We start from the raw sequence: 25,890 nt of genomic DNA, 5'->3' as shown, positions 1-25,890 counted from the left end.
GGAACAGGGGAATCCCCCCCTCTGGTCTCCTGTGGGATGGGGGTCCTCGGCCCCTCTCCACCGAGGTAAGCGGGGGGTCCCCCCGCGCTCTTCGCACGGGTTAAACGGCGGGAAACCCCCTCCCTCCCACCGCGTGAAAACACGTGGCGAGGGCAGTTTCACGAGGCTCGGGACGGCAGCACGTGGTCGCACTCACCGGCGGGAAAGCCATAGTCAGCGCTGCGTGCAGGCGGTCGATCGGTCCGAGAGGATGCCGAGGGCGCACCGGGACCGTGCCCGCCCCGCCGGCTTTTATGGGCCGGGGAAGGGGGAGGTGGGGAAGGGGGGCGGGGGCGCAGCTGAGGGGAGGGCTCTGGGCGCATGCGCGCTGCGCGCGCCGACCGCGTGGCGCTTTCGGCGCCGCCGTCGGCCCGTTCGAGCCCGGCAGCGCCGCGCGCGCGGCGGGGCGGGGTGTGAGGGGGCGGCGCCGCTCCCCGCGCGACGCTCGGAGAGCCCCGGGATTCCCTCAGTGCCCGCCGCGCCCGCACACGGGATGGGGGGCTCTCTGTACCCCTCATGAGGGGGTGGGACCCCCGAGGGGTTCAAATGGGGTCCGCCCAAGGGCATTGTCAGCACTCGGCATCTCTCCGTGCACGGGCTGTGAACTGTGCTCCCCGTGAAGGGATGGGAACCCCCAGGGGTTAAAACGGGGCTCTTCGAGGGCTTAAATCAGCCTCCTGAGGAAAGGGGGGGGGAGTAGGGGCACTGTGGTGCCAGGCTGCCCCCAGGTCTCGCTCCCCCTCAGGGACACCTCAGCACCTGCTGCTCTCTGCACACAGGCGGTGGCACTCGCTGAGCCCGTGAGGAAATGGGACCCCCAAGGCATTAAATCAGTCCCCATAGCGGCAATAGGGTGATGGTGGCAATGTGGTGTCTGGCTGCAGCCCCTCTCCCAGGGACACCTCAGTGCTGGCGGTTCTCACATGCAGGATGTGGTGCTCACTGTGCCCCCCCCCGAAGGGAATGGGACCCCCAAGGGTAGAAACGGGGTCCCCAAGGACAGCCTCAGTGCCAGCAGCTCTCTACACTTGCTCTGTGATGCTTGGTAAGCCCATGAGGGGATGGGACCCCCAAGGGATTAAATGAGCCCCTCCAAGGGGAATGGGGTGGTGGTGGCACTGTGGTGCCCAGCTGGAGCCCTCCCAGCCACACCCCAGCACTGGCAGCTCTCCACACACAGTCTGTGGTGCTCTCACTTAAACCAAAGGGTTAAAATGGGGTCCTTAAAGGGAATGGGGTGGTAGCAGTGCTGTGGTGCCTGGCTTTAGCCCTTTCAGAGCCCCCTCAGCGTTGGCAGCTCTTCACACATGGCCTGTGGTGCTCACTGAGCTCCCCATGGGGCAATGGGACCCGCAAGGGGTTAAATCAGCCCCTCTAAGTGGAGTGGGGTGGTGGTGGCACTGTGAGTCCTGCTTCAGCCCTGGCCCTCAGTGCCAGCAGCTCTCCACATGCTGGCTTGTAGCACTCTCCCTGTCCCCCCGTGAGGGGATGGGACCCCTGAGAGCCTAAATCAGCCCCCCTAAGGGGAATGGAGTGGTGGCATCACTGGGGCTCACAGCTGCATCCCAAGGTGTGAGGCAGCGCTGAGGCTGCGGCTCCAGCCCATGGAGTTTTGGGAATGGGCTTTCCCTGTGGAATAAGCACTTGACATCCAGTGATTGGTGCTGCTGCCCCAGCCAACAATTCCTCACCCATCAGAAAACATAAAGGTGGTTTTATCCTGTCTTTTACCCGGAAAAAGCAGAAAGCCCCTCACCCCTTTTTGCAGCAGTGGAGGCGGTTCAGCATTCAGACCTCCTGCGTGTCCTTTGCTCATCCTCTGCCTCCAGTGCCAGGCCTGGCTCTGAGCTGGGCTGCAGCTTTGGATGGAGAGAGCCAGTGCTGTCTGAAATCCCACCCAGCCTGTGCTGGGAGGAGAAGTCCTAATATAGAGTCAAATTTCCTTTTTTTTTTTTTTAATCCCAGTTTGGAGATGAGAAACCTCCCGGAGCAGGACTCAGGAATCCCTCCAGTGACACTGCAGAACAGACCCAGCCCTGACGTAGCAGGTATTTCTGCAGTCAAAGCATGAGCAATTCTGCCTTGAATTAATAGCTGGAACCCTCCCAGAACTCCTCAGATCCCTGGTTGGACTGAATGCCTCCTGCCCCAGGGGGTTCACCCCGGTTCCAGGTTCTCAGGAGCCAGCAGCCACACAGCCCTGAGAGACTCTCCATGTTCCCAGTTGCCTAAGGGATGGTTGGTCCCCTGATGTCCCTGTGGTGCCCAAAGGAGGCTGGCAGAGCCCAGCATGGGGGGAGTTTGGGGCTGATCCAGCCGCTGTGCACACAGAGCAGAAGGGAAGGGAGCAGGTTGGAGAAGAGCTTTATTGGGAGATCCTGGACATAATAAATAAGGGTTACACTGGGAGATGGTGGTGAGGGGCTGGGGGCACGCTGTGCTCCATGGGGGCTGGAACCGCTGCCACCCTTCCAAGTAGGACATCTCCCTGCATCCCATGTGCCCCGTCCTGCTCCTTCCTTCCAGCAGCAAAGCTGGCCCAGGGGTCGCTGCCTGCCACCCCTTTTGGGATCGGGGCAGGGAATAACCCGGTAGAAATCACAGTAGGGAATGTTATGGGGAGCAGTGTGGAGCAGAGGGAATGGGAGGGCAAGGCTGTGGGTGTGGTGGGGCCCAGCTGTCACTGTGCCAGGGCCTGGCTGATGTCCTTCACCAGCATGGTGCCAATAACCATCTTCTCGCTGTTGATAATCAGCTGGGCTGCACCGCCCTCCCGCCGCTCCAGGGTGATGAGCACCAGGCTCCCACTTGTCACTGTCTTGGCCGCAAACCTGCCGGATAGTGAACACGGAGCTTCAGGGCGAGCTGTCCCCTATCACCCTCCCGTCCCCTGGGATGCTCCAGCAGGGACCAGACAGGTGCCTCCACCCACAGCCACTGTCACATGTGGGTTCATGCAGGCACCTTGTCCTAAAGAAACCCTGAGTGTCCCCACTGTGATTCAGATGGGACTAGAGAGGTGACAGCACCTGCCTGATCCCAGTGTGGGGGTCCAGCTACCTGTACTCGTTGCTGGCACCGCAGGGCACACGGCCCACATTGGCAGCCGAGGTCACTTGCTGGACAATGGCATGGTCGCTCCGGCATTTCTCGGGCAGCATCAGCTTCTCCGTGATCTCACTCATGCCCGTCAGCTTCCCTGGAGCAGGCAGCAGAGGTATTTGCCCATCTCCAGCCACACTCCCTGCTGTGCCCTGCTTTGCCATCCCCAAAACAAATTCCTCCAGCTGCCAGCTCACTGTATCCTGGTCCCCCAGCACATCCCAAGCTGGCTGCCCTGCTTGCTCTTGATTCAGGATTTGGTGGATTTGGTAAAATTCTTCTTTCACAACCCTGCCCAGGCTCATCCCCATGTCCCTGCCTGGTGGATGGGCTGCTCTACTCACTGGCAGCGATGGGGCTGGATGCTGCAGGTCACCAAGCACCCCCCGCTCAGCACAGCCCCCCCTCCGTGGGGGCAGGGCGGGGATGTGCTGCTCCAGGTGCATGAGAACACAGGGCCAGGGCATCCTCATCATTCACCGGACACAGTGCTGAGAGCGCCAGGGGTGGCATGAGCCCTCCACACCTTGTGGGGACCCAGAGGGCCACCCCAGTGCCAGGTTGGTGACCCCAACCCGCAGACTGGGGTGCAGGAGGGGGGTGAGGGGAACAGAGCTAGTCTAGGGGCCTGTGAGAAGCCACTTACCCTCACCCGGCTGTGCCAGGTGCTCTAGGGCCACAGCGAGGGCGGCACAGGGGACAAAATCGGGGGTGAGTGTCAGCAGTAGGTGCCCGCGCACTGCTCTCTCCCCGTCCCTGTCCCCCACTCACCCTGCTCCTTCTTGAACTCGTTTTCACTCATGAAGACAGGGGCCATGAGCTCCCCCACAGGCGGTTGGATGGAGACGTAGAAGTGGCGTGTGTGGGTGCTGAGGAGAAAGATGGGTGAGGGGGGCACGTGCTCAAAATGTGCCCCCTCCCTATGTCCCACTTCCTATCTCTGCCCTGGGCAGGGGTGATTGGGGTAAACTGAGGCACGAGAGGGCTTGGGAATAGGGGGAACCCATCAGGCTGGACCTGGAGCTGCTGTCACCTCCTTGTCCCCTGCAGGGAAGTCCAGTGCATTTCCTACTGTACCCCAATCACCCCATGCCCATCTCAGTTTCCTCTCTCTCCTGGAAGGACCGTGGTGCCTGTTGTGCTGTCCCTCATGCCCTGGGATACTCCATGCCCTGTACTGCTGTCCCCCATCCCCTGGGATACCTCATGCCCTATCCTGCTGGGATATCCCCTGGGATATGCTGTGGTCTGTCCTGCTGTTCCCTGTCCCTGGCTGCTCCATATCCCTTGGAGGGACATCAGTGCCTATCCCACTTTCTCCATCCCTGGGGACACCCATCCTGCCCTTCCCTGTGCCAGATCCTCACCACAACTGGAAGTTTGCCGCCTGGGTGGAGTCACAGAAGTCAATGCCCATCACCACGCTGGCCGTGTCCCCCGGCGCCAGGCTCTCTGGAACCAGAGGGGTGCCACTGCATCCCATGTCCCCTCCACCCACAAAGCCCTGTCCCCCTTCTCCTGCAGCATCACAGCCGTGCCATGCCATGCCATGCCATACCGATCTCGGGGAACTCCTGGATCCGCATGCCGGAGAGTGGCTTGGGCTCGCTGACCCGCAGGTTCTTCACCTCAGCGTCCGTGTTGTTGGAGATCTGGATCTGGACGGCCACCATGTGGGGGTCCCCCGGGAAGGGTCGGCGGCTGAAGCAGTACTCAACAGCGAGCCCCTCACCCGCCATGCGGTGTAGCAGCTCATAGGTCTTCACCGTGCCAAATGCCGGGCTCAGCAGCTGCACCGAGGGAAGCAGCGTGGGCTGCCAAGCACACCCTGTGGCCCCTGGGGGTGACAGGGGTCCCAGAAACCCCCTGTGGGTGACAGTGACCCTGGGAGCCCCCTGTGAAGGGTGTCAGGGGCACTTACGGTGGGTGTCAAGGAGGTGTCGGTGAGCGTGAGGCCCTCCAGGTCCGTCACCAGGCTGGTGGAAACAATGCTGCTGGAGGGGATGGGCTGGGGAGGAGGGGGGGTAACTGCAGGATGGGGATGGAGGAAAAAAGGGTGAACAAAACTCACAGCCCCATGGGGACAGGTCTGGTGGCAGCCACATGGGAACAGCCATGTGGGGACAGCCCTGGTGGCATAGTCCCATGGGAACAACCACACAGGGACAGCCCCACTGGCACAGCTTCATGGGGACAACCCTGGTGGCACAGCTCTATGGGTGTAGACACAACCCCCCAGGCACAGCCACACAGGGCCAATCTTGTGGGCACATCTGCATGTCTCACAACCATCCTCTGCAGAAAAGGACCCCTCAGCCCACCCATCCCTGTCCCAGCTCTGCAGCTCCCAAAGGGCCCATGAGGCCCTGGTCCCACTGGGGTGGGTGCCTGTGCCTCAGTTTCCTCAGCACCACCACCATGGCCATCCCATGTGTCCTGGGAAGCCACTCACAGTCATCCAAGTCAAGTAGAGAGATCTCCTTGGGGCCAGCCTTGCTACTGGGGGCCTGCAAGGGAGTAGAGATGGGGTGTGAATGGAGGGGTCTGGGTGTCCCCATGCTGCCCTCCAGCCCAGCCCAGCCCAGCCCAGCCCTCACCGCCTTCCTCCGCTTGGTCTCTGCCTCGGATCCTGAGTCGGAGCTGGAGGAGCTGCTCTCGGAGGTGCTGGCCTCCTCTGATGAGGTCTCGGCACGGCCCTTCCTCCCCTGCAGGGCCTTCTTCTTCTTGGCTTTCTTTGCCCCTTCCTCCTCCTCCTCTTCTTCACTGGGGCTGTGGGGAGAGCCCAGCTCAGGGGGACTGAGGTGGAGGTTTGGCTGGGAGCACCTCCATTTCCCAGAGGGTACCTGCCCGCACTCCTTGGGGCTGCCTTCCGGGAGCCTTCCTTCTCCTTCCTCTTCAACCTCTTCTCTTCCTCCTCCTCCTCCTTGTCCTCTGACTGCTCCCCACTGTGTTCCTCCTCCTCTTCTTCTTCCTCCTCCTCGCTGCCAGAGCTGGAGCTGCCAGAGCTGCTGCTGCTGCCACTCTCCTCGCTGCCAGACTCAGGCTCTGCAGGGGGCACAGCTCAGCCCTGCTGCTGCATCCTACCATGTCCCTGCATCATCCCACTGCATCCCCTCCATCCTCCCACTGCATCCTGCCATCCTCCCACTGCATCCTGCCATCCTCTCACTGCATCCCACTGTGTCCCATCCTCTTACTGTGTCCCACTGCATCCACCATATCCTCCCATCCTCCTGCTGCATCCCACTGTGTCCCACTGCATCCACCATATCCTCCCATCCTCCTGCTGCATCCCACTGTGTCCCACTGCATCCCCCCACATTTCCCCCCCCACCACATCCGTCCACATCCCCTGCCGTGTCCCCATTATGATGGGATGTCCCCACTGCAGTGTCTCCTCTCTGACGCTCCACCATTGTGGCACCTGCCTGATGCCCCACAATGATGACACTTTTGTCCCATGGCCCCACCATGCTGTCATCGCCCTGCCACGGTGACCTCATGCCCCTGGGTCCTCACCGCTGTCTGCTGACTCTGTGGCCCCCGACTCTCCCTCCGAGTCAGAGTAGAAAGGTTTCTCCACTTTCTCCTTCCTTTTCTCCCGGATGGTGCACTTGGTCCACTCAGGAACCTGCTGGCACAGGGTTAATGAAGCAGGGCCATCACCCATGGGGAGCATCCCCAGCAGCCCTTGTCCCCCCTCTCCCCAAGTGGGTGTGTGAACACTAGACAGGGAATATGGGGCAGGTAAACAGCACCTGGGCACCTTCTGGGGCTCTCCCAAGATCTTGAGATGGTGCCCCCACCTTGGCCCCATGCAGCCAAGGTGTGCCACGCACCTCCACATTCCTCACAGAGGGGTCAGGGGCCTCGTCTGGCCAGTCAGGCAGCTCCTGGTAGCCCACAGCTTTGGCATTCAACAGATGGGACAGGGAGCCCAGCTGGAAATGGTCCCGATCTATGACAAGGGGAGAGGTGGCAGCAACTCAGGGACAGCTATGCAGCACCATGGTGACAGCTGGCCCCATGTGTCTCCATACCCTGTGACCAGAAATGGGTACCTTTGAAGGAGGACTCCAAGACAGGAGCGGGTTTTTGGGCCAGGAAGAGCTTCTTGGCATACTTGTTGAGGGCTCCACTCTTCTCGGTGGGCACAATGAGCTGGCGGATGAAGCGAGCCCTGTCGCGGATGTCATAATTCTGGTCGTACTTGGCCAAGTTGAGGACGTACTGGGTCAGCAGCTTGCTCTGTGCCAGAGGACACTCTCAGGGCCATCCTCTCCCTCCCAGCTGAGGAAACTGAGGCGCAACATGGGACCACACCCCTGGTACCTGCTTGGAGTTGGTCAGGTAAAGCTTGGCCGCCAGGTTGATGACCTGCAGCTTGACGATGTCCTCCTCATTGGTGAAGGACTTGGCCATCTTGCGCAGCACATCGGGCGCGATCTTAGGCACGTGCTCGCAGTACTCGCCAATGAGCCACAAGATGCTGGCCCGCGCCATTGGCACCTGCAAAATGTCCCTGGACATGTGGCACTGCTGCCACCCCTCAGCTCCTGTGTGTCACACAACGCCCTGACCCACCTGGATGTTGTCGGTTAGCTTGGCCATGTGCTTGATGATCTCACTGTGCTGGGCTGGCTGCATCTGAAGCAGCTTTTTGATGACCACCACGGATTCAGCCACCACCAGCTCTGTGGGCAGAGACCTGGCCTTAGCGGGGTCTTGCCCCGAGAGTGATGGAGCTACCTTTTCACACCCACCATGTGCACTCACCATCCCGGTTGGAGAGGAGCTGGACCAGGCCGTTGAGGCAGGTGTCCCGCACCTTCCCAATGTTGGTGGCACAGCGCCCGATGGCTTGGATGGTGGCTGCCACAAAGTCCTTGTCCATGCTGCGGATGTAGGTCTGCAGAGGCATGGGAGATACACATGCCAGTGCCAGGCATCCCCCCTTGCAGTGGTTACATACTGGGGCCCTTTGGAACCACCCATGGGGTTGGCATGGCCTCAGCCTACTCCTCCTGATAGGGCTCTTCTCTGTCCCCTTTATGGTGGTGTTTTTGCACCCAGACCCATGCTAGGGTGACACCCCAGTGGCCTCAGTGTGGCCACAGCATACCTGGAACTCCCGCAGGATGGTGGAGATGTTGGTCTCATTGGCCAGGTTGGTGAGGACCTCCAGCTGTCGAAAGAGGAAGAGATGGGCAGCATGGGGACATGGTGCCAGGTGACCATGGTGCCCTCCTGTCCCCAGGGCTTGAGAACAGCAGACCCAAGGAAAGGGCTCCATGAAGCCCCAAAAGCCACCCCTGATGGGTTCTGCCAGGTGTTTCTAGCTTGTGGGGGAGCCCAGCTGGTTCTGGGCTCTCTGTAAGCTGAAATACCGAAGATGGAACTTGTACACTTGGCAGAGGGTTAGCCACGGACAGTTAGGACTGTGACACAGAGTGGGTTTCCTGTTAGGAATGTTAACCTATTGTATTAAGACATGTGGCTGTATGTCCAATCATGAGTTGTTATGTTAGTGGTAAACCAATGGTGCATATACATGTGTCACCTAGAACGGTATAAAGTAGCTACATTGTTGTAATAAAGTGAGCTGGTATCCTGAAACCATGTCGTGTACCACCCCAACCCACGACACCAGCTCACCTTAAGGATCTTGATCTGAGTGGGGTCCGTGGAGCGTATGTAGAAGCTCTTCAGGTAGGGCTCAAACATTCCCTGCATGCAGAGCCAGCACCATTAGTGCTATCCCTGTCCCCCTTGCTGAGGCCATCTGCAGGCTCTGGTGACCCTGCTGCATAGCCCTCATTCTGCTCCAGAGTCAACAGGGACAACTTGTCCCACACCAAGTCCAAGACTCACCCGCCGTTTGATGGACATGGTGGCCACGTTCTGCAGCACAACGTACTGCACCTCGCTGTGGGGACAGAGATGGGGTCACCATCAGTTGGGCAGGGCTGGACCCCCCGGCAAGTCCCTGTCAACAGGGTGGGCAGGACCCACCACAAGTGGTGCCACCATGATGCTACCACCCTGTGTCTGGACTGGGCCTGCCCAAAAAGCTCTCCAACATGATGTCCCTCTGGGGATGGGCTTTTTGGGCATCTCTCCCAGGGTCTTGGAGCTCCCCACAGGTCCCACTGATTGGGGTGGAGAGGTAGAGACCACAGACCTGTGACTCCGCAGGAGCCGCACCAGCGCCTTGGCAATGACTCCAACCTCTGCCTTGGGTGCCAGGTGGAAGTAGAGTTGTGCCACGGCCATCACCACCTGCAGGGACACACCTGAGAGTCACCACATGAGGACACCCTGAGGGCTGGGTCTATTCCCCAGAGTGCCATCTGGCAGCACCCGGAGGAAGCCTGACCCTGGGGATGCCCATCTTTGGGTGTCCCCCAAGCACCCCAGTGTCTCCTTGGCCTGTGGGGTCATCATGAGCCCAGGCAGATGGACACCACCAGTGGGCTCAGAGGACGGACAGGGTTGAAGTGGGGGTCTCACCGCGGCATTGCGGCTCTGCAGCAGGGGCTTGGTGTTGCGCAGGAGCAGGCGGTGGTCAGGGTCCATGACATAGGGCTTGCGCTTGGCCAACGAGGCCGCCTCTGCCTTGGCATCCTTGGCGTCCTCCTCCTCGGAGCCATAGAAAGCCTTCTCGGCGTTCTCCTCCAGCAAAGACTCCTGCTGGGAGGTGGGACACCTTGCACCCCCCAAGAGCACCCCCCCTTCACCTCACTTCCCTGGGGGCTCCCAGGACACCTCAAGCCTCCCAGGGCATCCTGGGCTCCTGAACTCACGTTCTGGTTGGGGCTGAGGAACTGTGTGCGTGCGTAGCGGGTCAGCATGTTGATGATGACCACCTGTCCCCACTCCTCCACGTCAATGAGCAGGTTGCAGAGTTTGCGGTAGTTCTTGTGGATGAGGTCGATGCGCTCTGGGCACACCTCCTCAAATGCCATCACCACACTGCCGGCCACCAGCTGCCAAGGGGAAAGCCCAGGGTGACTCACTGGGGTATCTTCATCATGGTGCTGGTTTGGTGGGAATGGTGACATTTTCATCATTAGGCTGTTTGGTGAGGATGGTGGCATCTCCATGAGGATGCCAGTTTGGTGGGGACAGTGGCTTCCTTGTAGGGATGTCAGCTCAGTGGAGACAGTGGATTCCCCCTGAGAATGTTGGCCCACTGGGGACAGCAGCATTTCCACCAGGATACCAGTTCTGCAGAGGTGTCTGCACCTCCACGAGGACACCAATTTGGTGGCGACATCTGCATCCTTGTGAGGATGCTGGATCAGTAGGGACAGGGACATCCCCACAGAGATGTTGGCTGTGGAGATGGCTGCATTCCTGTGTGGATGCTGGATCACTGGGGACAGTGACATCCCCAAAAGTATGCCAGCCCTGCGGGGATGGCTGCATCCCCACAAGGACATCAGTTTAGTGGGGACATCCCCATTCTTGCAAGGACACTAGGCCAGTGACGTCCCCAGTTTTAGGAGCAGGGGAGACACAGTGCCCTGCTCACCGTGGTCTTGTCTGCCAGCAGCTTCTCAATCACTTCAATGAGCTGGTCCTTCTGGTCCGAGTCGAGGCTGCAAGGGAGAAGCAGGGCAGGTGCAGCTGGACCAAACTCCTCCCCATCCCTGCCTGTCCCTGCCTGCACCAAGGAACTGACACCCTTCTTGATACCCCCAGAATTTAGCAGCTGACACCCCTGTTACCTGTACAGCTTGGGGATGGCGTGGGCAGCCGTCTTGCGCACGTATGGGGACATGTCGGAGGCGGCCTCCTTGATGGCCAGCATCATGATGGGCACGATGATGGGCACACGGATGCTGGACAGGACCCGTAGGGCGCTGGCGCGGATCAGTTGGTTGGGATCCTATGGGAACATGGGGGGGACTGCAGTGGGGGCTCTCTGCTCCCCCACACTGCCCCCTGGGTCCCCAAACCAGCCCACCTTGAGTCCTCGCTGGAAGGTGGAGATGGAGAGCAGGGCCAAATCTTGCTGTTCCTCTGCGTAGCGCACCAGGTAGACATATACCAGCTTCTTCACCTGTGGGATGAAGATGACACCTCAGAGCCCCTCAAAACCCAGCCCATCCCCAAAACTCTCCTGCAGGGAAGGTGCCAGACCCATGAATGCTACCAGGGCCACCCAAGACCTTCCTCACCTCAATGTTCTTGCAGGCAACATTTTTGACCACAGCTGGGAAGAGGTCAGAGGCATTTTTACCGCGGGCGATCATCTAGGGGATAATGGAGTAGTGTGACACTGGGTGGCTGGCACGGCAGAGCTCAGCACCGGCAGCGGTCCCCGACAGTGACAACACCCACCGCCACAATCCTCTTCATGGCCTCCAACTTGAGTGAATCCTTGTTGCTGTCGAGCATCTCCTTGAGGTCATCATGCCTGTACCACCACATTTTTAGCCATTTTTAGTCTTGTTTTTCTGCTCCCAGCCCACCATCAGACTGGCAATCCAACCCTTTGCCATGCAATATTTATGGGGACAGGAGTTGGGTTACAGCCAGCTGAAAGAGGAGCCAGAGGGACTGGCATGGTGCTGGCACCCAGTGCTGTCCCCATCCCAGGCACTGTCCCCATCCCCAACCGCGTCCCATCCTGGCTGTGGTTGTTACCCTATGATGTCCCCAGTTTGCAGGTGCCCATCACCAGCTCCATTCCAGATTGGTTGGGTGCCCCTTGTCCCCTCATGGACACGGTGGCATGGGATGTGCCAGTGAGCCCTGATGCAAAGCCATTTCTCAGTCCCATCCCTGGACTGGTGAAATGCCACCAGCCTTTTGTAACGCTGGTTGTCACCACTGTCCTCTTCTATAAGGGACATCTATCCTCCCCAAACCGGGGGCACCTGCAAGGCTGCATCCACCTGCATCAGTTGGGGATGGCACCCATGGGACAGTGCTCGTCCAGAGCCACTGTCACCAGAGGGCTGGGGGAGCTCCTTGGGGGAGTCTTACCGCGGTGGTGGCCCGGTGCCAGTGGCCACTGTGGGCTCGGTGACGGCGAGTGGCCGCAGCTCATCAGCTCGCAGGGCGCTGTAGCAAGCTGGTTGTCCCGCCTCAGTGGCCAGGACTGGGCTTGTCACCTCCTCAGCCACATCACCACCCTCCGGTGGTTTTGGCCGGCTGGCCGGTCCCACCGGTAGCTGCTGCAGCAGCTTCTGCACTGGCGGCAGAGACAGCATGGCTTCGGCCGGGAGTGGTGGCTCTGAGGATGGTGGCAGGGCTATGGCCCTGGTCCTGCGCCCAGCACAGCCGGCTGAAACCTGATACTGGGGTTGGGGTTGGATTGCAGCCTTGATCGCAACGCCCTTCCTGGTGGATGAGGCCACCCTGGGATGTCACGTCCAAATGACATCTGACCTGCAGCTGGGGCTTGGGGACATTGAGGGAGCTCCTTCCATAGGTGCTGAGTGGCTCAGTCCTGGGCAGGGACCCCACACCATGGCGGGATATACACCTGGGTGGTGGGGTGGCACAATGGGACACCTGTGGATGTCCTGCCTGGGTGGTGGGGTGACACCTGGTGCATTTATCTTGCCCCATGTGCCATGGATGGCTCACAGGGATGGTGATAGACCTCCAGGGAAGGGCAGCATGCAGGTTATGGGGACACTGCCAGAGTGGGGGACACTGCCAGGATGTCAGGGATCAGGGGGCACTGCCAGCGGGGTCAGAGATGGGGGGACCTGGCCAGATGGGGGAACACTGCCAAAATGGGGGACACTGATGGCAGATCACTGAGGGGAATGAGATGGACTGCGAGAGACAGCCAGGGTGGCCAGGGCTGGGAGACACTGCCAGAGGGGATATGTGGACACTGCCAGACCTGGGGGCAGAGGAACACTGCTGGGACACACAGCCAGGCCAGGGCACATTGTCAGGGGTGAGAGCGGCGGGGACTTGGCCAAACTGAGGGACACTGCCAGGGGTTCAGGGAAGGGACGCACACTCTGAGATGGGGACACTGCTAGTAGGTCATGGATGGGGGGCACTGCCGGATGGGGGACACTGCCAGCCAGGGGGACTGCCAGCAGGGCAGGGGTGAGGGGACATACCCAGCTTCAGGGACACTCCCATCAGGCCAGGACTGGGTTGTCACTGCTAGACTAGAGGACACTGCCAGTGGATCAGGGTTGGGGGACACTGTCATACTGGCAGACACAGACAGGCCACTGGGGAGGAGGGAACACTGACACAGGTTCAGGGAAGGGGAGAGCCAACAACATGGGGACACTGCCAGCATGTCACAGATGGGGACACATCCAGAATGGGGGACACTTTCAGAGGGCCAGGACTAGGGCAGCACTGTCGTGCTTGGGGAACACATCCAGAGGGGGGGACACTGTGGTATCAGGGAGGGGTACAGGAAGGGGAGACACTTCTAGACTGAGGACACTGGGATCAGGGTGGGGGACATGTTCAGAATGGGGGACATGTTCAGAATGGGGGACACTTCCAGAGGGGCAGGGATGGGGGGACAGCCAGACTGGGGACACTGCCAGGGGCAGAGAGGGTGATGCTGCCAGACAGGGGTTACCTGCTGGGGCATCAGGAAGGGATGGGGGACATTGCCAGAGTGGGGGACACTGCCAGAGTGGGGGCTCCCCCAGCATAGGGGGAGCCACACCCCTACATTCCTGCAGTTCCAGGACACCCCCTGCTTTCCTCTGCATCCCTACCCCTTCCCCCCTGCCCGGCAGCCTGCCCCACGAAGGGTGACATTTCTCAGTGCCCCCCTCCCCCCACGCTGGGGACCTTGGCTAGGGGGGCTGTCACCCCACGAGAGCCACAGCAGATCCCGTGGTGGGAACACTGTGCTCGGGTAGGGGGGATGTCGGGGGGTGCAGTGGGGGTCCCTGCACATCCCCCCCCAACCACGCCATCTCCAAAACTCCGCGGTTTTCCCACAAAACCCTCCCTGGTCTTTGCAACCTGCAGCGACGGCAGCGTGGCCGCATCCCCTGTCCCCATCCCCGTCCACATCCCTGATCCCCATCCCCGTCCTCATCCCGGGGACCGCTACAGCGCTGGCTCGGGTACCACGTCCCCGCCGAGCACGGCGGATAAGGCCTGCGGTGGCGGCCACCGCGCCAGGCTCGTGCCTTGTCCCCTCTCCCCGCATTGTCCCCACCTCTTGTAGTCGGAGGAGAAGATGCCGCCGCTGGCGGGGTCGTGGCCGTACTCGGGCTCGCCCAGGCTGGAGGAGCCGCCCTTCTCCTCGCCGTAGGCCGGGCTGGCGGCCATGGCGGCGGGAGGGATGCGGGATGCGGGATGCGGGGGGGGGGACGCCGGCACTGATGTCAGCGCGGGCGGGGACGGGCCAGGCCCGACCTCCGCCCCGGGGCAGCGCCCGGCGGGAGCGACCCCCACCGGGATTGGGATGGGACGGGGGGCTTTGCACCCCCTAAAAAGTCTCACGCCCCGCAGTCCCACCTCCAGCGCAGGTTCGGGTTCTGGGCGGCGGGAATACAGGTGGGATTTCAGGAGAAGGAATGTTGGGACATGGTTATAGAGTGACTATCATAGAGTTCACACCTCATCCCAGATTAGAATCATTAAAATATATAATTATAGTAATATACAAAATGTATAATTATGGTAATATACATTATTATGTACAATTATAACGAGACATTTAATTAGATCACATTATAGTAAATGGTGTTGTATGTTAGGATGCTATAATATGTATTATCACATCATATTACATTATATTTCATAGATAATACATTATGCAGCAGACATAATATACATTTTTATATATTACAGATTACAGTAATTATGTGATATTTTATATATTCTATATTCTGTCATACAATATTATCCATAAACCATAATCCATTCTACATTCTACAACATATATATCTGGTGTAATGTATGCAATGTATTATATATTACATTTGTTATACTGTGTTGCAGATTATATTTATTATAGTATATATTATATAAAATATAATATATAGTATATTAGTCAATATATTATATTATTCAATATTTTATATATTCTGTCATTACATTATATATTCTAAATTATATGCTATATAGTATATAGTATATATAATGTATGATATTCTGAATGATTATATATATTAGGTATTGTATTTATATTATTCTTATAAACATTGTTGAAGATATTATGGATTGCATAACATTATCAATAGTATGATAGGTATTATTATATACTAGATATATTATTCTATATTAATTGTATTATTGTATTATTATATGTTAAAATTATATATTAATACATATATTAGATGTTATTATCAATATGCCTATAGATTTTATTATATTTATACACTTTTTCATATAATATATTAATGTAAATTAGATCTATTCTAGATATTATTACAGTTGGGATTTTGTTTGGGTTTTGATTTTAATTTTTCACAGGTTTGGTTTTTTTTTTTTTGCTATTGGCAGATATTCCCATTATTATTTTTCTGGGTAGTGGACCAGCCCCAGGGGGGCTGGTGTGGGTCAGGCAGTGCTCCCACCCCATCCCACATGAGTGAGGCAGTGAGGGAAAACAGGCACACCAACAGTGACTGACCTCCAGCCAGACCTGGTCCAGCCATTTGGCCCTTTTTCAACCCAGCAGCCCGCAGAATATTAATTTTTGTGCTCAAAATCAAATGCCAGCAGTGAAAGAGGAGATGTTTGTTTCAGGAGGCCACAGGGAGCAAAGAGAGGCACTCCCTTCAAGATGTGCCAAAGTGGGACATCACTTGACAGCAACTTCTGGGAAAAGGGAAAAAACAACACATCAAACAAAGCTGACACAGAGTCTCCATGCAACCATTTATTGCCACACAAGAGGGATACCAATGCCTAGTTCCCTGGGAAGGATGCTCCACTCCCACGTGTTCCCCAGGAACACCACCACCTCCATCACTGCAGCGCTGGGAACACCTGGGAGAGAAGGTGGGCAGTGGTGACACTTGGCTGGAGCAGGTGCCAAGGTCTCCCAGGGCAGTGGCACCTGCTCTGGTGGTGGCACCTACCATGGCACCGGCGAGCTGGCCCAGTCCCAGCAAGTCAAGGGCAAAGTGGATGCAGTTGCAGGTGATGGCATTGTACTCCACCACCTGCTCCATGGCCTCCCGGATCCGCTGCTGCAGGGCGGCCACATCTATCCCTCCCTTCCTCCGGAGCACCTTGGCCGGACCCCGCGTTCGCAGGAGGTGGCTCTTGCCGTGCTTGGCCACAATGCCTGATGGTGAAGTCCCCAAGCTGCCTGGGGGACAAAGGGGACTCTATACCCAATGTGCCTTCCATGGGGGTGTCCCCACACCATGACACCTCCTGGGGCTCACCTTCCAGGTGGATGATCTCCCCGTCACCACAGTAGACACCAGCATGGGCACTCCACCAGCTGGGGCCCCCTGAGGCTAGTGGGAAGAGGAAGAGGTCCCCAGGCTGGGGCTCAGCCACTCCATTAGGGACCACGTCAAAGTGCTGTCCCAGCAGCCCCTCACAGAGGAAGAACCCCGCCGTGGTCACCGCCGCGCTCACCACCTGGGGACCCGGCCATGTTTCAGGGCCACTGGTGCCCTGGGGACACCAGCAGCATCACCAATCTCCTGGCTCATCCTGCATCCCTGGGTCTCAATGGATAAGAAACCCTCCAGGAAGGGGCCACCTCCTCTAGATGCTGAGCACCAAGAGAAAGGTGCCAAGGGAAAGGCAGGGCATGCAGGATTCAGCCCTATTGTGCTAGGGTGAGATGCGCAGTGCAGGGCACAACAGGTATGCCAGCACTTACCTTCCTGGAGCTGCTCACCTGGAGGGACAAACACTGAGCATCAGACCCAGTGGCGCAGGGGAGAAGGGACCCAGGGCACCAGTGCCATGGCTCAGCCCTTGCCTGGACTGCTGCCAGCCCTGTGCCTGAGCCCCTGGTGGGGGTCCCTATGCCAGCACCCCTAAACCAGTCTCACCCAGGAGCCCAGCCAGTGCCAGGGCCTGAGGAACAGCCAGTCTGGGGCTTGCAGGATCTGCAGGAGGGAGCTCACCTGTAAGGAGAGGAGTCAGAGCGAGACAGGGACCCAGACCCTGCTGACACCCATCCCTGCCAGCACTCACCCCTGCCAGCACCCACCCCTGCCAGCACCCTCCCTAGCCCAGAGCAGCCTCCCAGGCCCCCTGTGGCCCCTCCCACCCCCCAGACTCAGCCCCAGGCAAGTCCCAGCCATGGATCCAGGGGTTCTGGGTGCTATGGTGGAGGGGTGGGACCACCTGGGTGCAGGTGTCCTCGGTGCCAGCTCCCCCTTTACCTGGGTGAGGAGGTTCATCTGCAAGGAGAAAAAGTGATGTCCTGAGAGCTGGGGACAAGGGCTGTGCCTGGCCCCACCTCGGGGACCTCTCTGTCCGCAAACAGTTGTGGTGACACATCACCCTGCCAAAACCCATGGCCTTGGGCACTGTGCCAGTCCTGGCACTTGTGCCATGCCCTGCTTCCTCACCGTGGAGACACCTTCAAGGTCCCCTCACTCTGCTGTGGTCCCGAAGCTACTGCTGCTCCAAGGGTGTCTGTGGGACAGGACCTCAGCCTGCCACAGTGAACACCGTGGCGGGTCTTGGCACTGGCACGTGGCCCCACCAGCGCCCAGGAATGTGCCCAGACCGGCCACACTGTGGCACCGTGCCCATCATGTGGGGCCAGTCCTAGGGGGACAAACCCAACCGGGTGTGACATCTCATCCACAGACCTTTTGGGTGACCCGAAAGGAGTCACAAAACAGCCCTGTGGCCACAATACACTGACAGCCAGTGGCCACCAGGCTGGTGACAAATCACCTCTTGGTGCCAAAACCCTCTGGCCCTGTGTGGCCACCAACCTGTCCCCAGCCCTCTGTCCCCAGGGGCGGTGCGTGACCAGGGTCAGCTCTGGAGTCACATTAAACTTTAATCCTAGTGCTGGGGGGTCAGTGAAGGCTTTGGCACTGCTCGGGTGGGTGACTGTCACCCTCTGTCATCAGGCAACCTCCAAAGAATCATTTATCACAGAGCCTCCAATAAACAGGAGCTAATTACAGCTGAAACCTGAGCCTGGCCTGGACCTGACTCAGGGCAGGCAGCCATGTTAACCCTTCCCAGCCACCTCCAGTCCCACAGCCATCCTCCTGAATCTTTGTGTCATCTTCTGGTTATTCTTGTCCCCTCCTGAACACCACCATCCTCTCCTGGTCCTGTTGTCCCACCCTGATGTACCCTCTGGTTCTCATCACACCCTTCTGGTCCCCCGTATTCCCTCCTGGTTTCCATCATCATTTTCTGGTCCTCACAATTTCTCTGGGTTCTCCTGGCCCCTATTTGTCACTACTGTCCCGCTCTGGTCCCCATCATCCATCCCAGTCCCTATCCTCCCCTCTTGATCTCCATCTTCCCCTCCCAGTCCCCATCATCCCATACCAGTCTTCACTATCTCCTCATTATCCCTATCCACTCCTATTGTGTCCCACTGCCCCCTCCTGACCCCCATCGTTCTCACATGGTCTCTATTGTCCTGTCCTGTCTCCATCATCCTCTCCTGGTCACTGCTGTTATCTCCTGTTCTCCACCATTTTTATTGTCTCTGGGTCACCATTAAAGCATTCGGGTTCTCGCTGTCCTCTCCTGTTCGTCATCATCCTCTCCCAGTCCCTATCACCTCCTCCTGGTTCCTATGGGGCCCTTCTGATCTTTGTTGTCCTCTCCTGGTCCCTGCCATCTCCTCTTGGTCTCCGTCATCCTCTTCTGGTTTCAAATCATCCCATCCTCACTCACATCATCTCCTGGTTCCAAACCATTCTACCCTCATCTCCACCCTCTCCTCCTCATCTCCACCACTCTCTCCTGATCTTTGTTGTCACCTCCTTGTCCCCATCATTTCCCCCTCACGCCCATTAGTCTGTCCTGATCTCCATCATCCCCTCCTGGTCGCCAGTATCTCCCCTTCGTCCCCATCATCCCTTTCTGGTTCCCCACCAGCCTGTGCCATCACCAGCAGGAGGGGGACTGCCAGGACAGCAGTGACTCCCTTGACACCCAATGTCCCCGGCCAAGCTGCCCCCTGGCCAGGGTGCATCTGTCAGTTTCCCATGGCCAGTAGGATTAGGGTGGCTGGAGCCTTGGGGCTGCTCCCAACTGCAGATCTCAAGCCCGTCGCCATCATCTTTGGGTAATTAGTAAATTAGTAATTAAACGCTCTCTGCCTGCTGGGGAGAAGGGGGGCAGATCCCAAGGTTTTAGGTTGAGTAATCCTGTGGCATCTGCCCCAGCGTCTGTCACCGAGCCGAGTCATGACCCCGCCACGGGCTTTAACGTTTGCTCCTTCACCCCCACCCACCACCCACAGCCCCTCAGCTGCGGTGTCAGGGTGGCTCCCAAAAACAGGCTGGGCTGAGCACCCATGGTGCCTAGTTGGGTGCTTATGGGTTGGTCATCCCCAGGAAGGGTATTGCTCCAGGGGAATCCCACCTGGGGACAGCGCCCAGCTGGGTGTAATGGAGAAACAGGGGAAGAAACCATATTTTTGTAATTATTGGCTTTCCTGGGGGTGCTGATGATTGGCTGGCAGCAGATGGTTGGCCTGGCTAATCCCCCTCCCAAATCCCTGCTCCAGAGCTGGCTTTTACTCGACGGCGAGGAGGGGACAGGCAAATTAGCCGACTCAGCGTGTATTGCCATGCTGGTCACTGCCTGGCGTCCCCTGTCACCAGGTCCCTGTGTCACCCACAGGTGGGCTGGCACCCCAGAGTGTGGGTCCTCCTGGTATCCCTGGATCAGGCACCAGGAGATGCTTCACCCATGGGCCAAGGGTCTGGAGGCCCCGGAGGGCCAGGCAGGGCAGGTGACAGCTTGCTCCCTCCGCATTAGCCCAGCGTCATAATTCTGCCACAGGAGGAGGGCGGCCGTGCCGCAGATGGTGGCAGTCAGAGATCTGGGTCAGGGGGGGCGCTGCGGGGTGGACAGGGCACCCCAGGGGGAGGGGGGTCCCAGGGGTGCAGGGGGGCTGGAGGCTGGGGGCATGGAGCTGTGGTGAAGGCAAGGATGGAACCATATGAAAGCAGGGATTGGGCCATGGTGAAGGCAGGGATGGAGCTGTCTTGAAGGCAGGGATTGAGCTGTGGTGAAGGCAAGGATGGAACTCTGGTGAAGGCAGGATGATGGAGCTGTGGTGGTGACAAGGATGGAGCTGTGGTGAAGGTAGAGAGGTCAAGCAAGCCATGATGCAGGCAGGGATAGAGTTTTGGTGCAGGCAGGGATGGAACCATGTGTGGGCAGGAAGGACAGTGGAGCGATGTACAGGCAGGAAGGGTGGTGGCATGATGCTGCACATGGGAACGTGGAACAATGGTGCAGGCAAGATTGATGGAGTTGTGGTGCAGTGAGGAACGATGCAGACAGGGGGAATGCAGGAATGCTGCAGGCAGGGGGGAAGGAAGGAAGTTGGAGGCAGGATGACAGAGCCAGGGTACAGACAGGGGGGATGCAGGAATGCTGCAGGCACAGCAGTCAGGGATGCCTGAGGGGTGACCCCTAACCCCTGGCTCCACTGGTGTCACTCCACCAGCCCTCAACAGGGACTTGTTGCCAGTGCCTGTCTCCTGGGACACCTTCACAGCAGCAACACCTCTGAGCCGCCCAAGGGGGGCCGGAACACCCATCCTCAGCCTGGCCCATCGCTGGGGACAGCCCGGGCCGGGTGACAGTGGCCACCCGCCAACCCCCTGAGCTGGGCGGGGGGGGGTGGGTTTAGCAGCTAAAGCCCTCAAATCCCAAATTGTGCTGCCCTGTCACCGTGAGGGTTTAGTGGTGGTTGCGTAACCCCGGGGGCCACCTGGCCCCCACCCGCTGCGGTGTCAGCAGCCTTAACACCCCCGGCAACCCTCCCGCCGCCTGGAGGGGGGGAAACTGAGGCACAAGGGGACCCCCACCGAGCATCCCCCCTCCCTTCGCCATCAGGGTCGGTAATTAATTATTTGGGGGCAGGGAAATTACGCCCCTTAATTACCACTTTTCGTTATTCCCCTCTAACCGCCTTAGTGAAGGGCTTATGCGCTTACAGGACCCGGTGGGTCCCAAGGGGGGGAGACACACATATGGGGGATCCCCACCCCGATCCCCATCTCCCACCTCTGCCTCAATCTCAGCCTCGCAGTGCTGGGGGGGTGGACACGCGGTGACAGGGTAACACCCCCGCGGTGGCCCGCCGTGGCGCGCGGGGGGTGGCTTGGGTGTCGCGGGGTTTAGGGTTACAGGGCTGGGGCTCAGCACCTTTTTAATTCTTCATCGCGTGGCTGATTGATCCCCCCCGCCCCGCGCAGACACTAAAGATTAAGAGGGTGACAAAGAGGCGACTGCTTACACAGCGCCCGCCTAAGCCGCCTTGAAGAGAGCAAGGCAAGAGCCCCGCTGCCCGCAGAGCTGCTCGAGCACCCAGCGCCTCACCAGACCCACCGCACGGGATCCAGAGGGACAGGACAGGGAGAGGTCAGGAACGCCGGGTCGGGAATGGCTGCGTCTCCGGAGGGGTCAGTGGTGAGCGCCGGGCTGGACGAGAGCCCCACGGGTAAGAGGTAGAACGTTCTGCTGGAGCGGGGGTGACACGGCGGGACTGCGGGCACCGGGGGGGAGCTTTGAGATGGCTGAGCCCCTGCTGTGGTCGTTCTGGGAGTCTTCTTCATGGTTCTCCTCTGGGATACTTGGGGTCCCCATTGTGGTCCAGCTCCAAGATGCCTGGGGTCCCCAGCACAGCCAACTGGATGCTTTCGGTCCCCATCATAGTCCATCTCCAAGATACCTGGGGGGCCCTATCATGGTCCATGTCCAAGACACTTGTTGTCCCCATCATGGTTCTTCTCTGGATGTTTGGATTCTCCATTGTCATCCTTCTCCAGAATGCCTGGAGTCCTCATCATGATGCTTCTCCTGGGTGCCCAGGGTCCCCATCAGGATCCTTTGGAATGCCTGGGGTCCTCATCTATCCCACTTCTCCAAGATGCTGAGGGTCCCCATCGTGGTTCTTGTCTAGGCTGGGATGCCTGCAGTTCCCAGCCTTCTCCATAGTGTCCATGGTCCTCATCGTGTTCCTTCTCCAGGAGCCCTGGGGTCCACAGTTATGCCCCTTCTCCAGGATGCCTGCAGTCCCCAGCCACAACTCTCTCCTGGATCCCCTTGAACACCAGCCCTTCTCTAGGGTCTCCACTGTCTCCTGCTGTGACCCTTCTCTGGGATGTCCCATGTCCCCACAGGTGTCCCTTCTGCAGGATGCCTCCCATCCCTGATTGCAACTCTTCTCTGGGATGCTCAGAGTCCTCTCACTGGCATGCTTGGAGTTCCCATCCGTAGGGACACCCTTTCGTTCCTTTTTGTTTTTTTAAAAGTCACGAGAGCACATCCCGCATCACCCTGAGGGCTGGGGTGTGGAAAGATGCGGGGGCCCGTGCAGAGTCCCAGTCCATGTCCCTGGGCTGGACCAGCACAATGGGAGCCACCCCATTGCCAGGATACTGGGAGGCGTCAGGGACTGGTGGGAGGGACAAGGGACATCAGGGTGTCTGGAGTCACTCCGAGAGTGCCGACTCTGCTCCCACAGGGCTAAGCCCGGCCCCGGGCAAGGCGCTGAGCCCGGTGCTGCTGTGCAAGGTGTGCGGGGACACCAGCAGTGGGAAGCACTACGGCATCTACGCCTGCAACGGCTGCAGCGGCTTCTTCAAGCGCAGCGTCCGCAGGAAGCTCATCTACAGGTGGGAATGGGGGGGGATGGGGGTGGGGGGTGTTCCCACGGGACAGGGAATGGGGGCTTGGGCAACCAGGAGAGCAGAAACCAGGGGGACATGAACTCAGCGGGAGAGGACCCTGGGGACTGGCACCGTGGGGGAAAGGACACCCAGCAGGGCAGGCACCCCAAGGAGGGGTAGGGAGGCAGAGGATGGACAGTGGGGCAGGAATGGTGGGGACAGGCACCCAGCATGGTAGGGGCACCAAGCAGAACTACAGCCCCAGGGGATGCGCAACCAGTGGGATGGGGACCAGTTGGACATGAATCCACTAGGATAGGGAGTCAGGGGATGGGGCATCCAGCAGGGAAGGGATGCAGGGAGATGGACATCCAGTGGGACAGGGACTTTGGAGACAGGAACCCAGTGGGGTAAGGTCCCACAGTATGAACACCCAGCAGGGCAGGGACCCCAGGACATGGGCAATGGATGGGGCAGGAACACAGGGGGACTTGAACCCAAGCAGGGCAGGAACTGGGGGACAGGCAACCACTGGGGGAGACACCAGTTGGGGGTAGTGTCTGGGGCATCCTCATGGGGCCAGGACACTCATCAAGGTGGGTATGCACTGGAACAGGGCACCCACTGGGGACAAGACACCTGTTGGGGACAAGGTACCCACTGTGGTGGGGCACTCTTTGGAGTAAACCCATGGTGGGTGGGCTAAGACACCCAACAGGGACAAACCCCCAGGACATGGCACCCATGGAGGCAGGACCCTCTGTGGGGACAGGGGCCACTCCAGGGGCTGCAGCCAGCTGCCACCTCTCCCCATAGGTGCCAGGCGGGAACGGGGCTGTGCCCAGTGGACAAGGCACACCGCAACCAGTGCCAAGCCTGCCGGCTCAAGAAGTGCCTGCAGGCTGGCATGAACAAGGATGGTGAGATGGGGGACACACACACATGGTGACGGATGGCAGGGGGTGGCAGTATGTGGATAGTGCTGATGTCACCTTGTCCCTGCAGCCGTGCAGAACGAGCGCCAGCCCCGCAGCACAGCCCAGGTCCGGCTGGACAGCATCGAGCTGGACGCTGAGCTGCCCCCAGAGCACGTGGCCACCACACGTGAGGTGCCGCCATCGCCCTGTCCTGCTCCTCGTGGTCCCAGTGCCACTGTCACTGTCACCTCGGGTCCCCGGGCACCCACACCACCCACCAACCATCGCTTCATGGCCAGCCTGATGACGGCCGAGACCTGCGCCAAACTGGAGCCCGAGGATGGTGGGTGGATGCCAGTGGGGAGGGGACAGGTGGGGGTGCTGTACCCATGGTGCGGTGACCACTAGCATTCCCCTTCCATCCCTGTAGCTGATGAGACGGTGGATGTGACAGGCAGTGAGCCAGAGCGGGCGGCTGGTGAGTACCAGGTGTCACCATACCCGGCAGCCAGCCCTGAGAACATCTACGAGACCTCTGCACGGCTCCTCTTCATGGCTGTGAAGTGGGCCAAGAACCTGCCTGTCTTCTCCAACCTGCCCTTCCGTGACCAGGTGAGGTTGGGGGATCCCCATGGGGAACTGGGGATCCATCCTTGGGGCAACAGGGACCCCAAAATATGTAGGCAGCCAGTGGGGTGTGGATGGCTGGAGCATCTCCACAACATTCTTGGGCACCCCCACCAAAGATGCTCTTTGGCCCAAACAACTGTGGTGGCTGGAAGTGCTGGAGGCCTTGGGGGTTACGGTGGTTTTGGGGCTCTCCCCGCTCTCGCCAGGTGATCCTGCTGGAGGAAGCATGGAGCGAGCTGTTCCTGCTCTGCGCCATCCAGTGGTCCATGCCCCTGGAGAGCTGCCCGCTGCTGGCTGTCCCTGAGCCGGCCCCTGGGAAGCTGCTGCCCGCTGCCCTGGATGTCCGGGCACTGCAGGAGACCCTCGGCCGCTTCAAGGCGCTGGCCGTCGACCCCACTGAGTTTGCCTGCATGAAGGCTGTGGTGCTCTTCAAACCAGGTGAGGGCACCCACCAGCACCTGCCACTGGCCGTCCCCCTGCCCCCACCCCACCCCGTCACCCCCCTGTCCCCACAGAGACCCGTGGCCTGAAGGACCCCGAGCAGGTGGAGAACCTGCAGGACCAGTCGCAGGTGATGCTGGGCCAGCACAACCGTTCCCACTATCCTGGGCAACCCGTCAGGTACCGCTGTCCCCAGGTCCCCACAGGTGACACCAGGGGAGGGACACCCACCCATGGCCACCGCTCTGTCCCCAGGTTCGGGAAGCTGCTGCTGCTCCTCCCGGCGCTGCGCTTCATCTCCTCAGAGCGTGTGGAGCTGCTCTTCTTCCGCCGGACCATTGGCAACACCCCTATGGAGAAGCTGCTGTGTGACATGTTCAAGAACTGACCCTCACACCCTGCTGCCACCTGGCTTGTTTGTCCCCTGGCACAGGCACCCTCTCACCCTCACCTGGATCTCCTGGCCCTGGGCTGTGAAGGGCCCGTAGTCCCATCTCCAGGGACGTGGCCAGGACTGTGGGGTGCCCCCAGCAGTTGTGGGGTGGGACCAGCTTCACTGGGGACAGCTGGTGGCAGGGAAATGTCCCCGAGTGCCCAATGCACTGGGAGCACCTCACAGGGGTGGGGGCTTGATGGTGCCACTGTCCCAAATGCTGGAGGAACCCAGGTAAGGCACACCCAGCACCACAGGGACCCACTGCCACCCGAGGGGGTCACTGGCCTGGGGAACACTTGCCCAGGGATGAAGCCAACCTGGCGGTGACACTGGCCAGGGGTGACACCAGCCTGGGGGTGACACAGGATCAAGAGTGGTGCCAACATGGAGGTGACATAAGACCAAGGGTGCCACTGGCCAGGGATGATGGCAGCCTAGAGGTGACCCTGGCCACAGGGGTGATGGACATCCCAGGTGTGACCCCAGTCCAGGGGTGACAAGGGTTGGGGATGATGGACATCCTGAGGTGGATACAAGACCAGGGGTGACACTGTCTGGG

The 25,890-nt window shown here is 59.3% G+C and overlaps 2 protein-coding genes across 4 annotated transcripts; one reads left to right on the top strand and one right to left on the bottom strand.

Annotated features, from left to right (window-relative positions):
• Positions 1-2,386: 2,386 nt before the first annotated feature.
• Positions 2,387-14,459, bottom strand: AP3B2 (adaptor related protein complex 3 subunit beta 2). 3 transcript variants are annotated; one of them, XM_050309623.1, is made up of 27 exons: positions 14,312-14,459; positions 11,488-11,563; positions 11,325-11,399; positions 11,111-11,206; positions 10,872-11,032; positions 10,676-10,742; positions 9,945-10,127; positions 9,652-9,828; positions 9,323-9,420; positions 9,013-9,067; positions 8,797-8,868; positions 8,264-8,326; positions 7,918-8,050; positions 7,726-7,835; positions 7,474-7,650; positions 7,203-7,389; positions 6,981-7,099; positions 6,661-6,772; positions 5,985-6,186; positions 5,739-5,910; positions 5,594-5,648; positions 5,063-5,169; positions 4,700-4,931; positions 4,509-4,593; positions 3,913-4,010; positions 3,100-3,238; positions 2,387-2,870 (listed from the first exon to the last, which is right to left on the bottom strand). In XM_050309623.1, the coding sequence occupies exons 1-27, from the start codon at positions 14,422-14,424 to the stop codon at positions 2,720-2,722; spliced, it is 3,315 nt and encodes a 1,104-aa protein (XP_050165580.1). In that variant the 5' UTR covers positions 14,425-14,459; the 3' UTR covers positions 2,387-2,719. The 3 variants fall into 3 exon arrangements, with proteins under 3 accessions (XP_050165580.1, XP_050165581.1, XP_050165582.1); XM_050309624.1 differs by lacking the exon at positions 11,488-11,563 and having other exon boundaries at positions 14,312-14,444; XM_050309625.1 differs by lacking the exons at positions 2,387-2,870; positions 3,100-3,238 and adding an exon at positions 3,247-3,811.
• A 1,562-nt stretch (positions 14,460-16,021) lies between these two features.
• Positions 16,022-25,283, top strand: NR2E3 (nuclear receptor subfamily 2 group E member 3). The gene is given in 9 exon segments (XM_050309758.1): positions 16,022-16,104; positions 21,492-21,736; positions 22,763-22,913; positions 23,724-23,827; positions 23,913-24,167; positions 24,255-24,436; positions 24,661-24,903; positions 24,906-25,075; positions 25,151-25,283. Coding segments are annotated over 8 exon segments (1,296 nt in total). The 5' UTR covers positions 16,022-16,104; positions 21,492-21,678.
• Positions 25,284-25,890: the final 607 nt, after the last annotated feature.

The sequence above is a fragment of the Myiozetetes cayanensis genome, unplaced genomic scaffold (assembly GCF_022539395.1).
Source record: "Myiozetetes cayanensis isolate MyiCay16 unplaced genomic scaffold, myiCay2020 scf14, whole genome shotgun sequence".
Taxonomy (NCBI): Eukaryota; Metazoa; Chordata; class Aves; order Passeriformes; family Tyrannidae; genus Myiozetetes; species Myiozetetes cayanensis.
Note: the sequence above shows the minus strand (reverse complement) of the source record. Positions and strands in the feature narration are given on the sequence as shown.

Excerpts from the sequence above, each read along its gene's own strand:
- AP3B2 (XM_050309623.1), bottom strand. The coding sequence starts at position 14,424 with ATGGCCGCCAGCCCGGCCTACGGCGAGGAGAAGGGCGGCTCCTCCAGC. Across the intron at positions 11,033-11,110 it reads CCTTCCAGCGAGGACTCAAG|GATCCCAACCAACTGATCCG; the intron begins GTGGGCTGGTTT and ends ATGTTCCCATAG. Across the intron at positions 6,773-6,980 it reads CCTCTGTGAGGAATGTGGAG|GTTCCTGAGTGGACCAAGTG; the intron begins GTGCGTGGCACA and ends CTGTGCCAGCAG.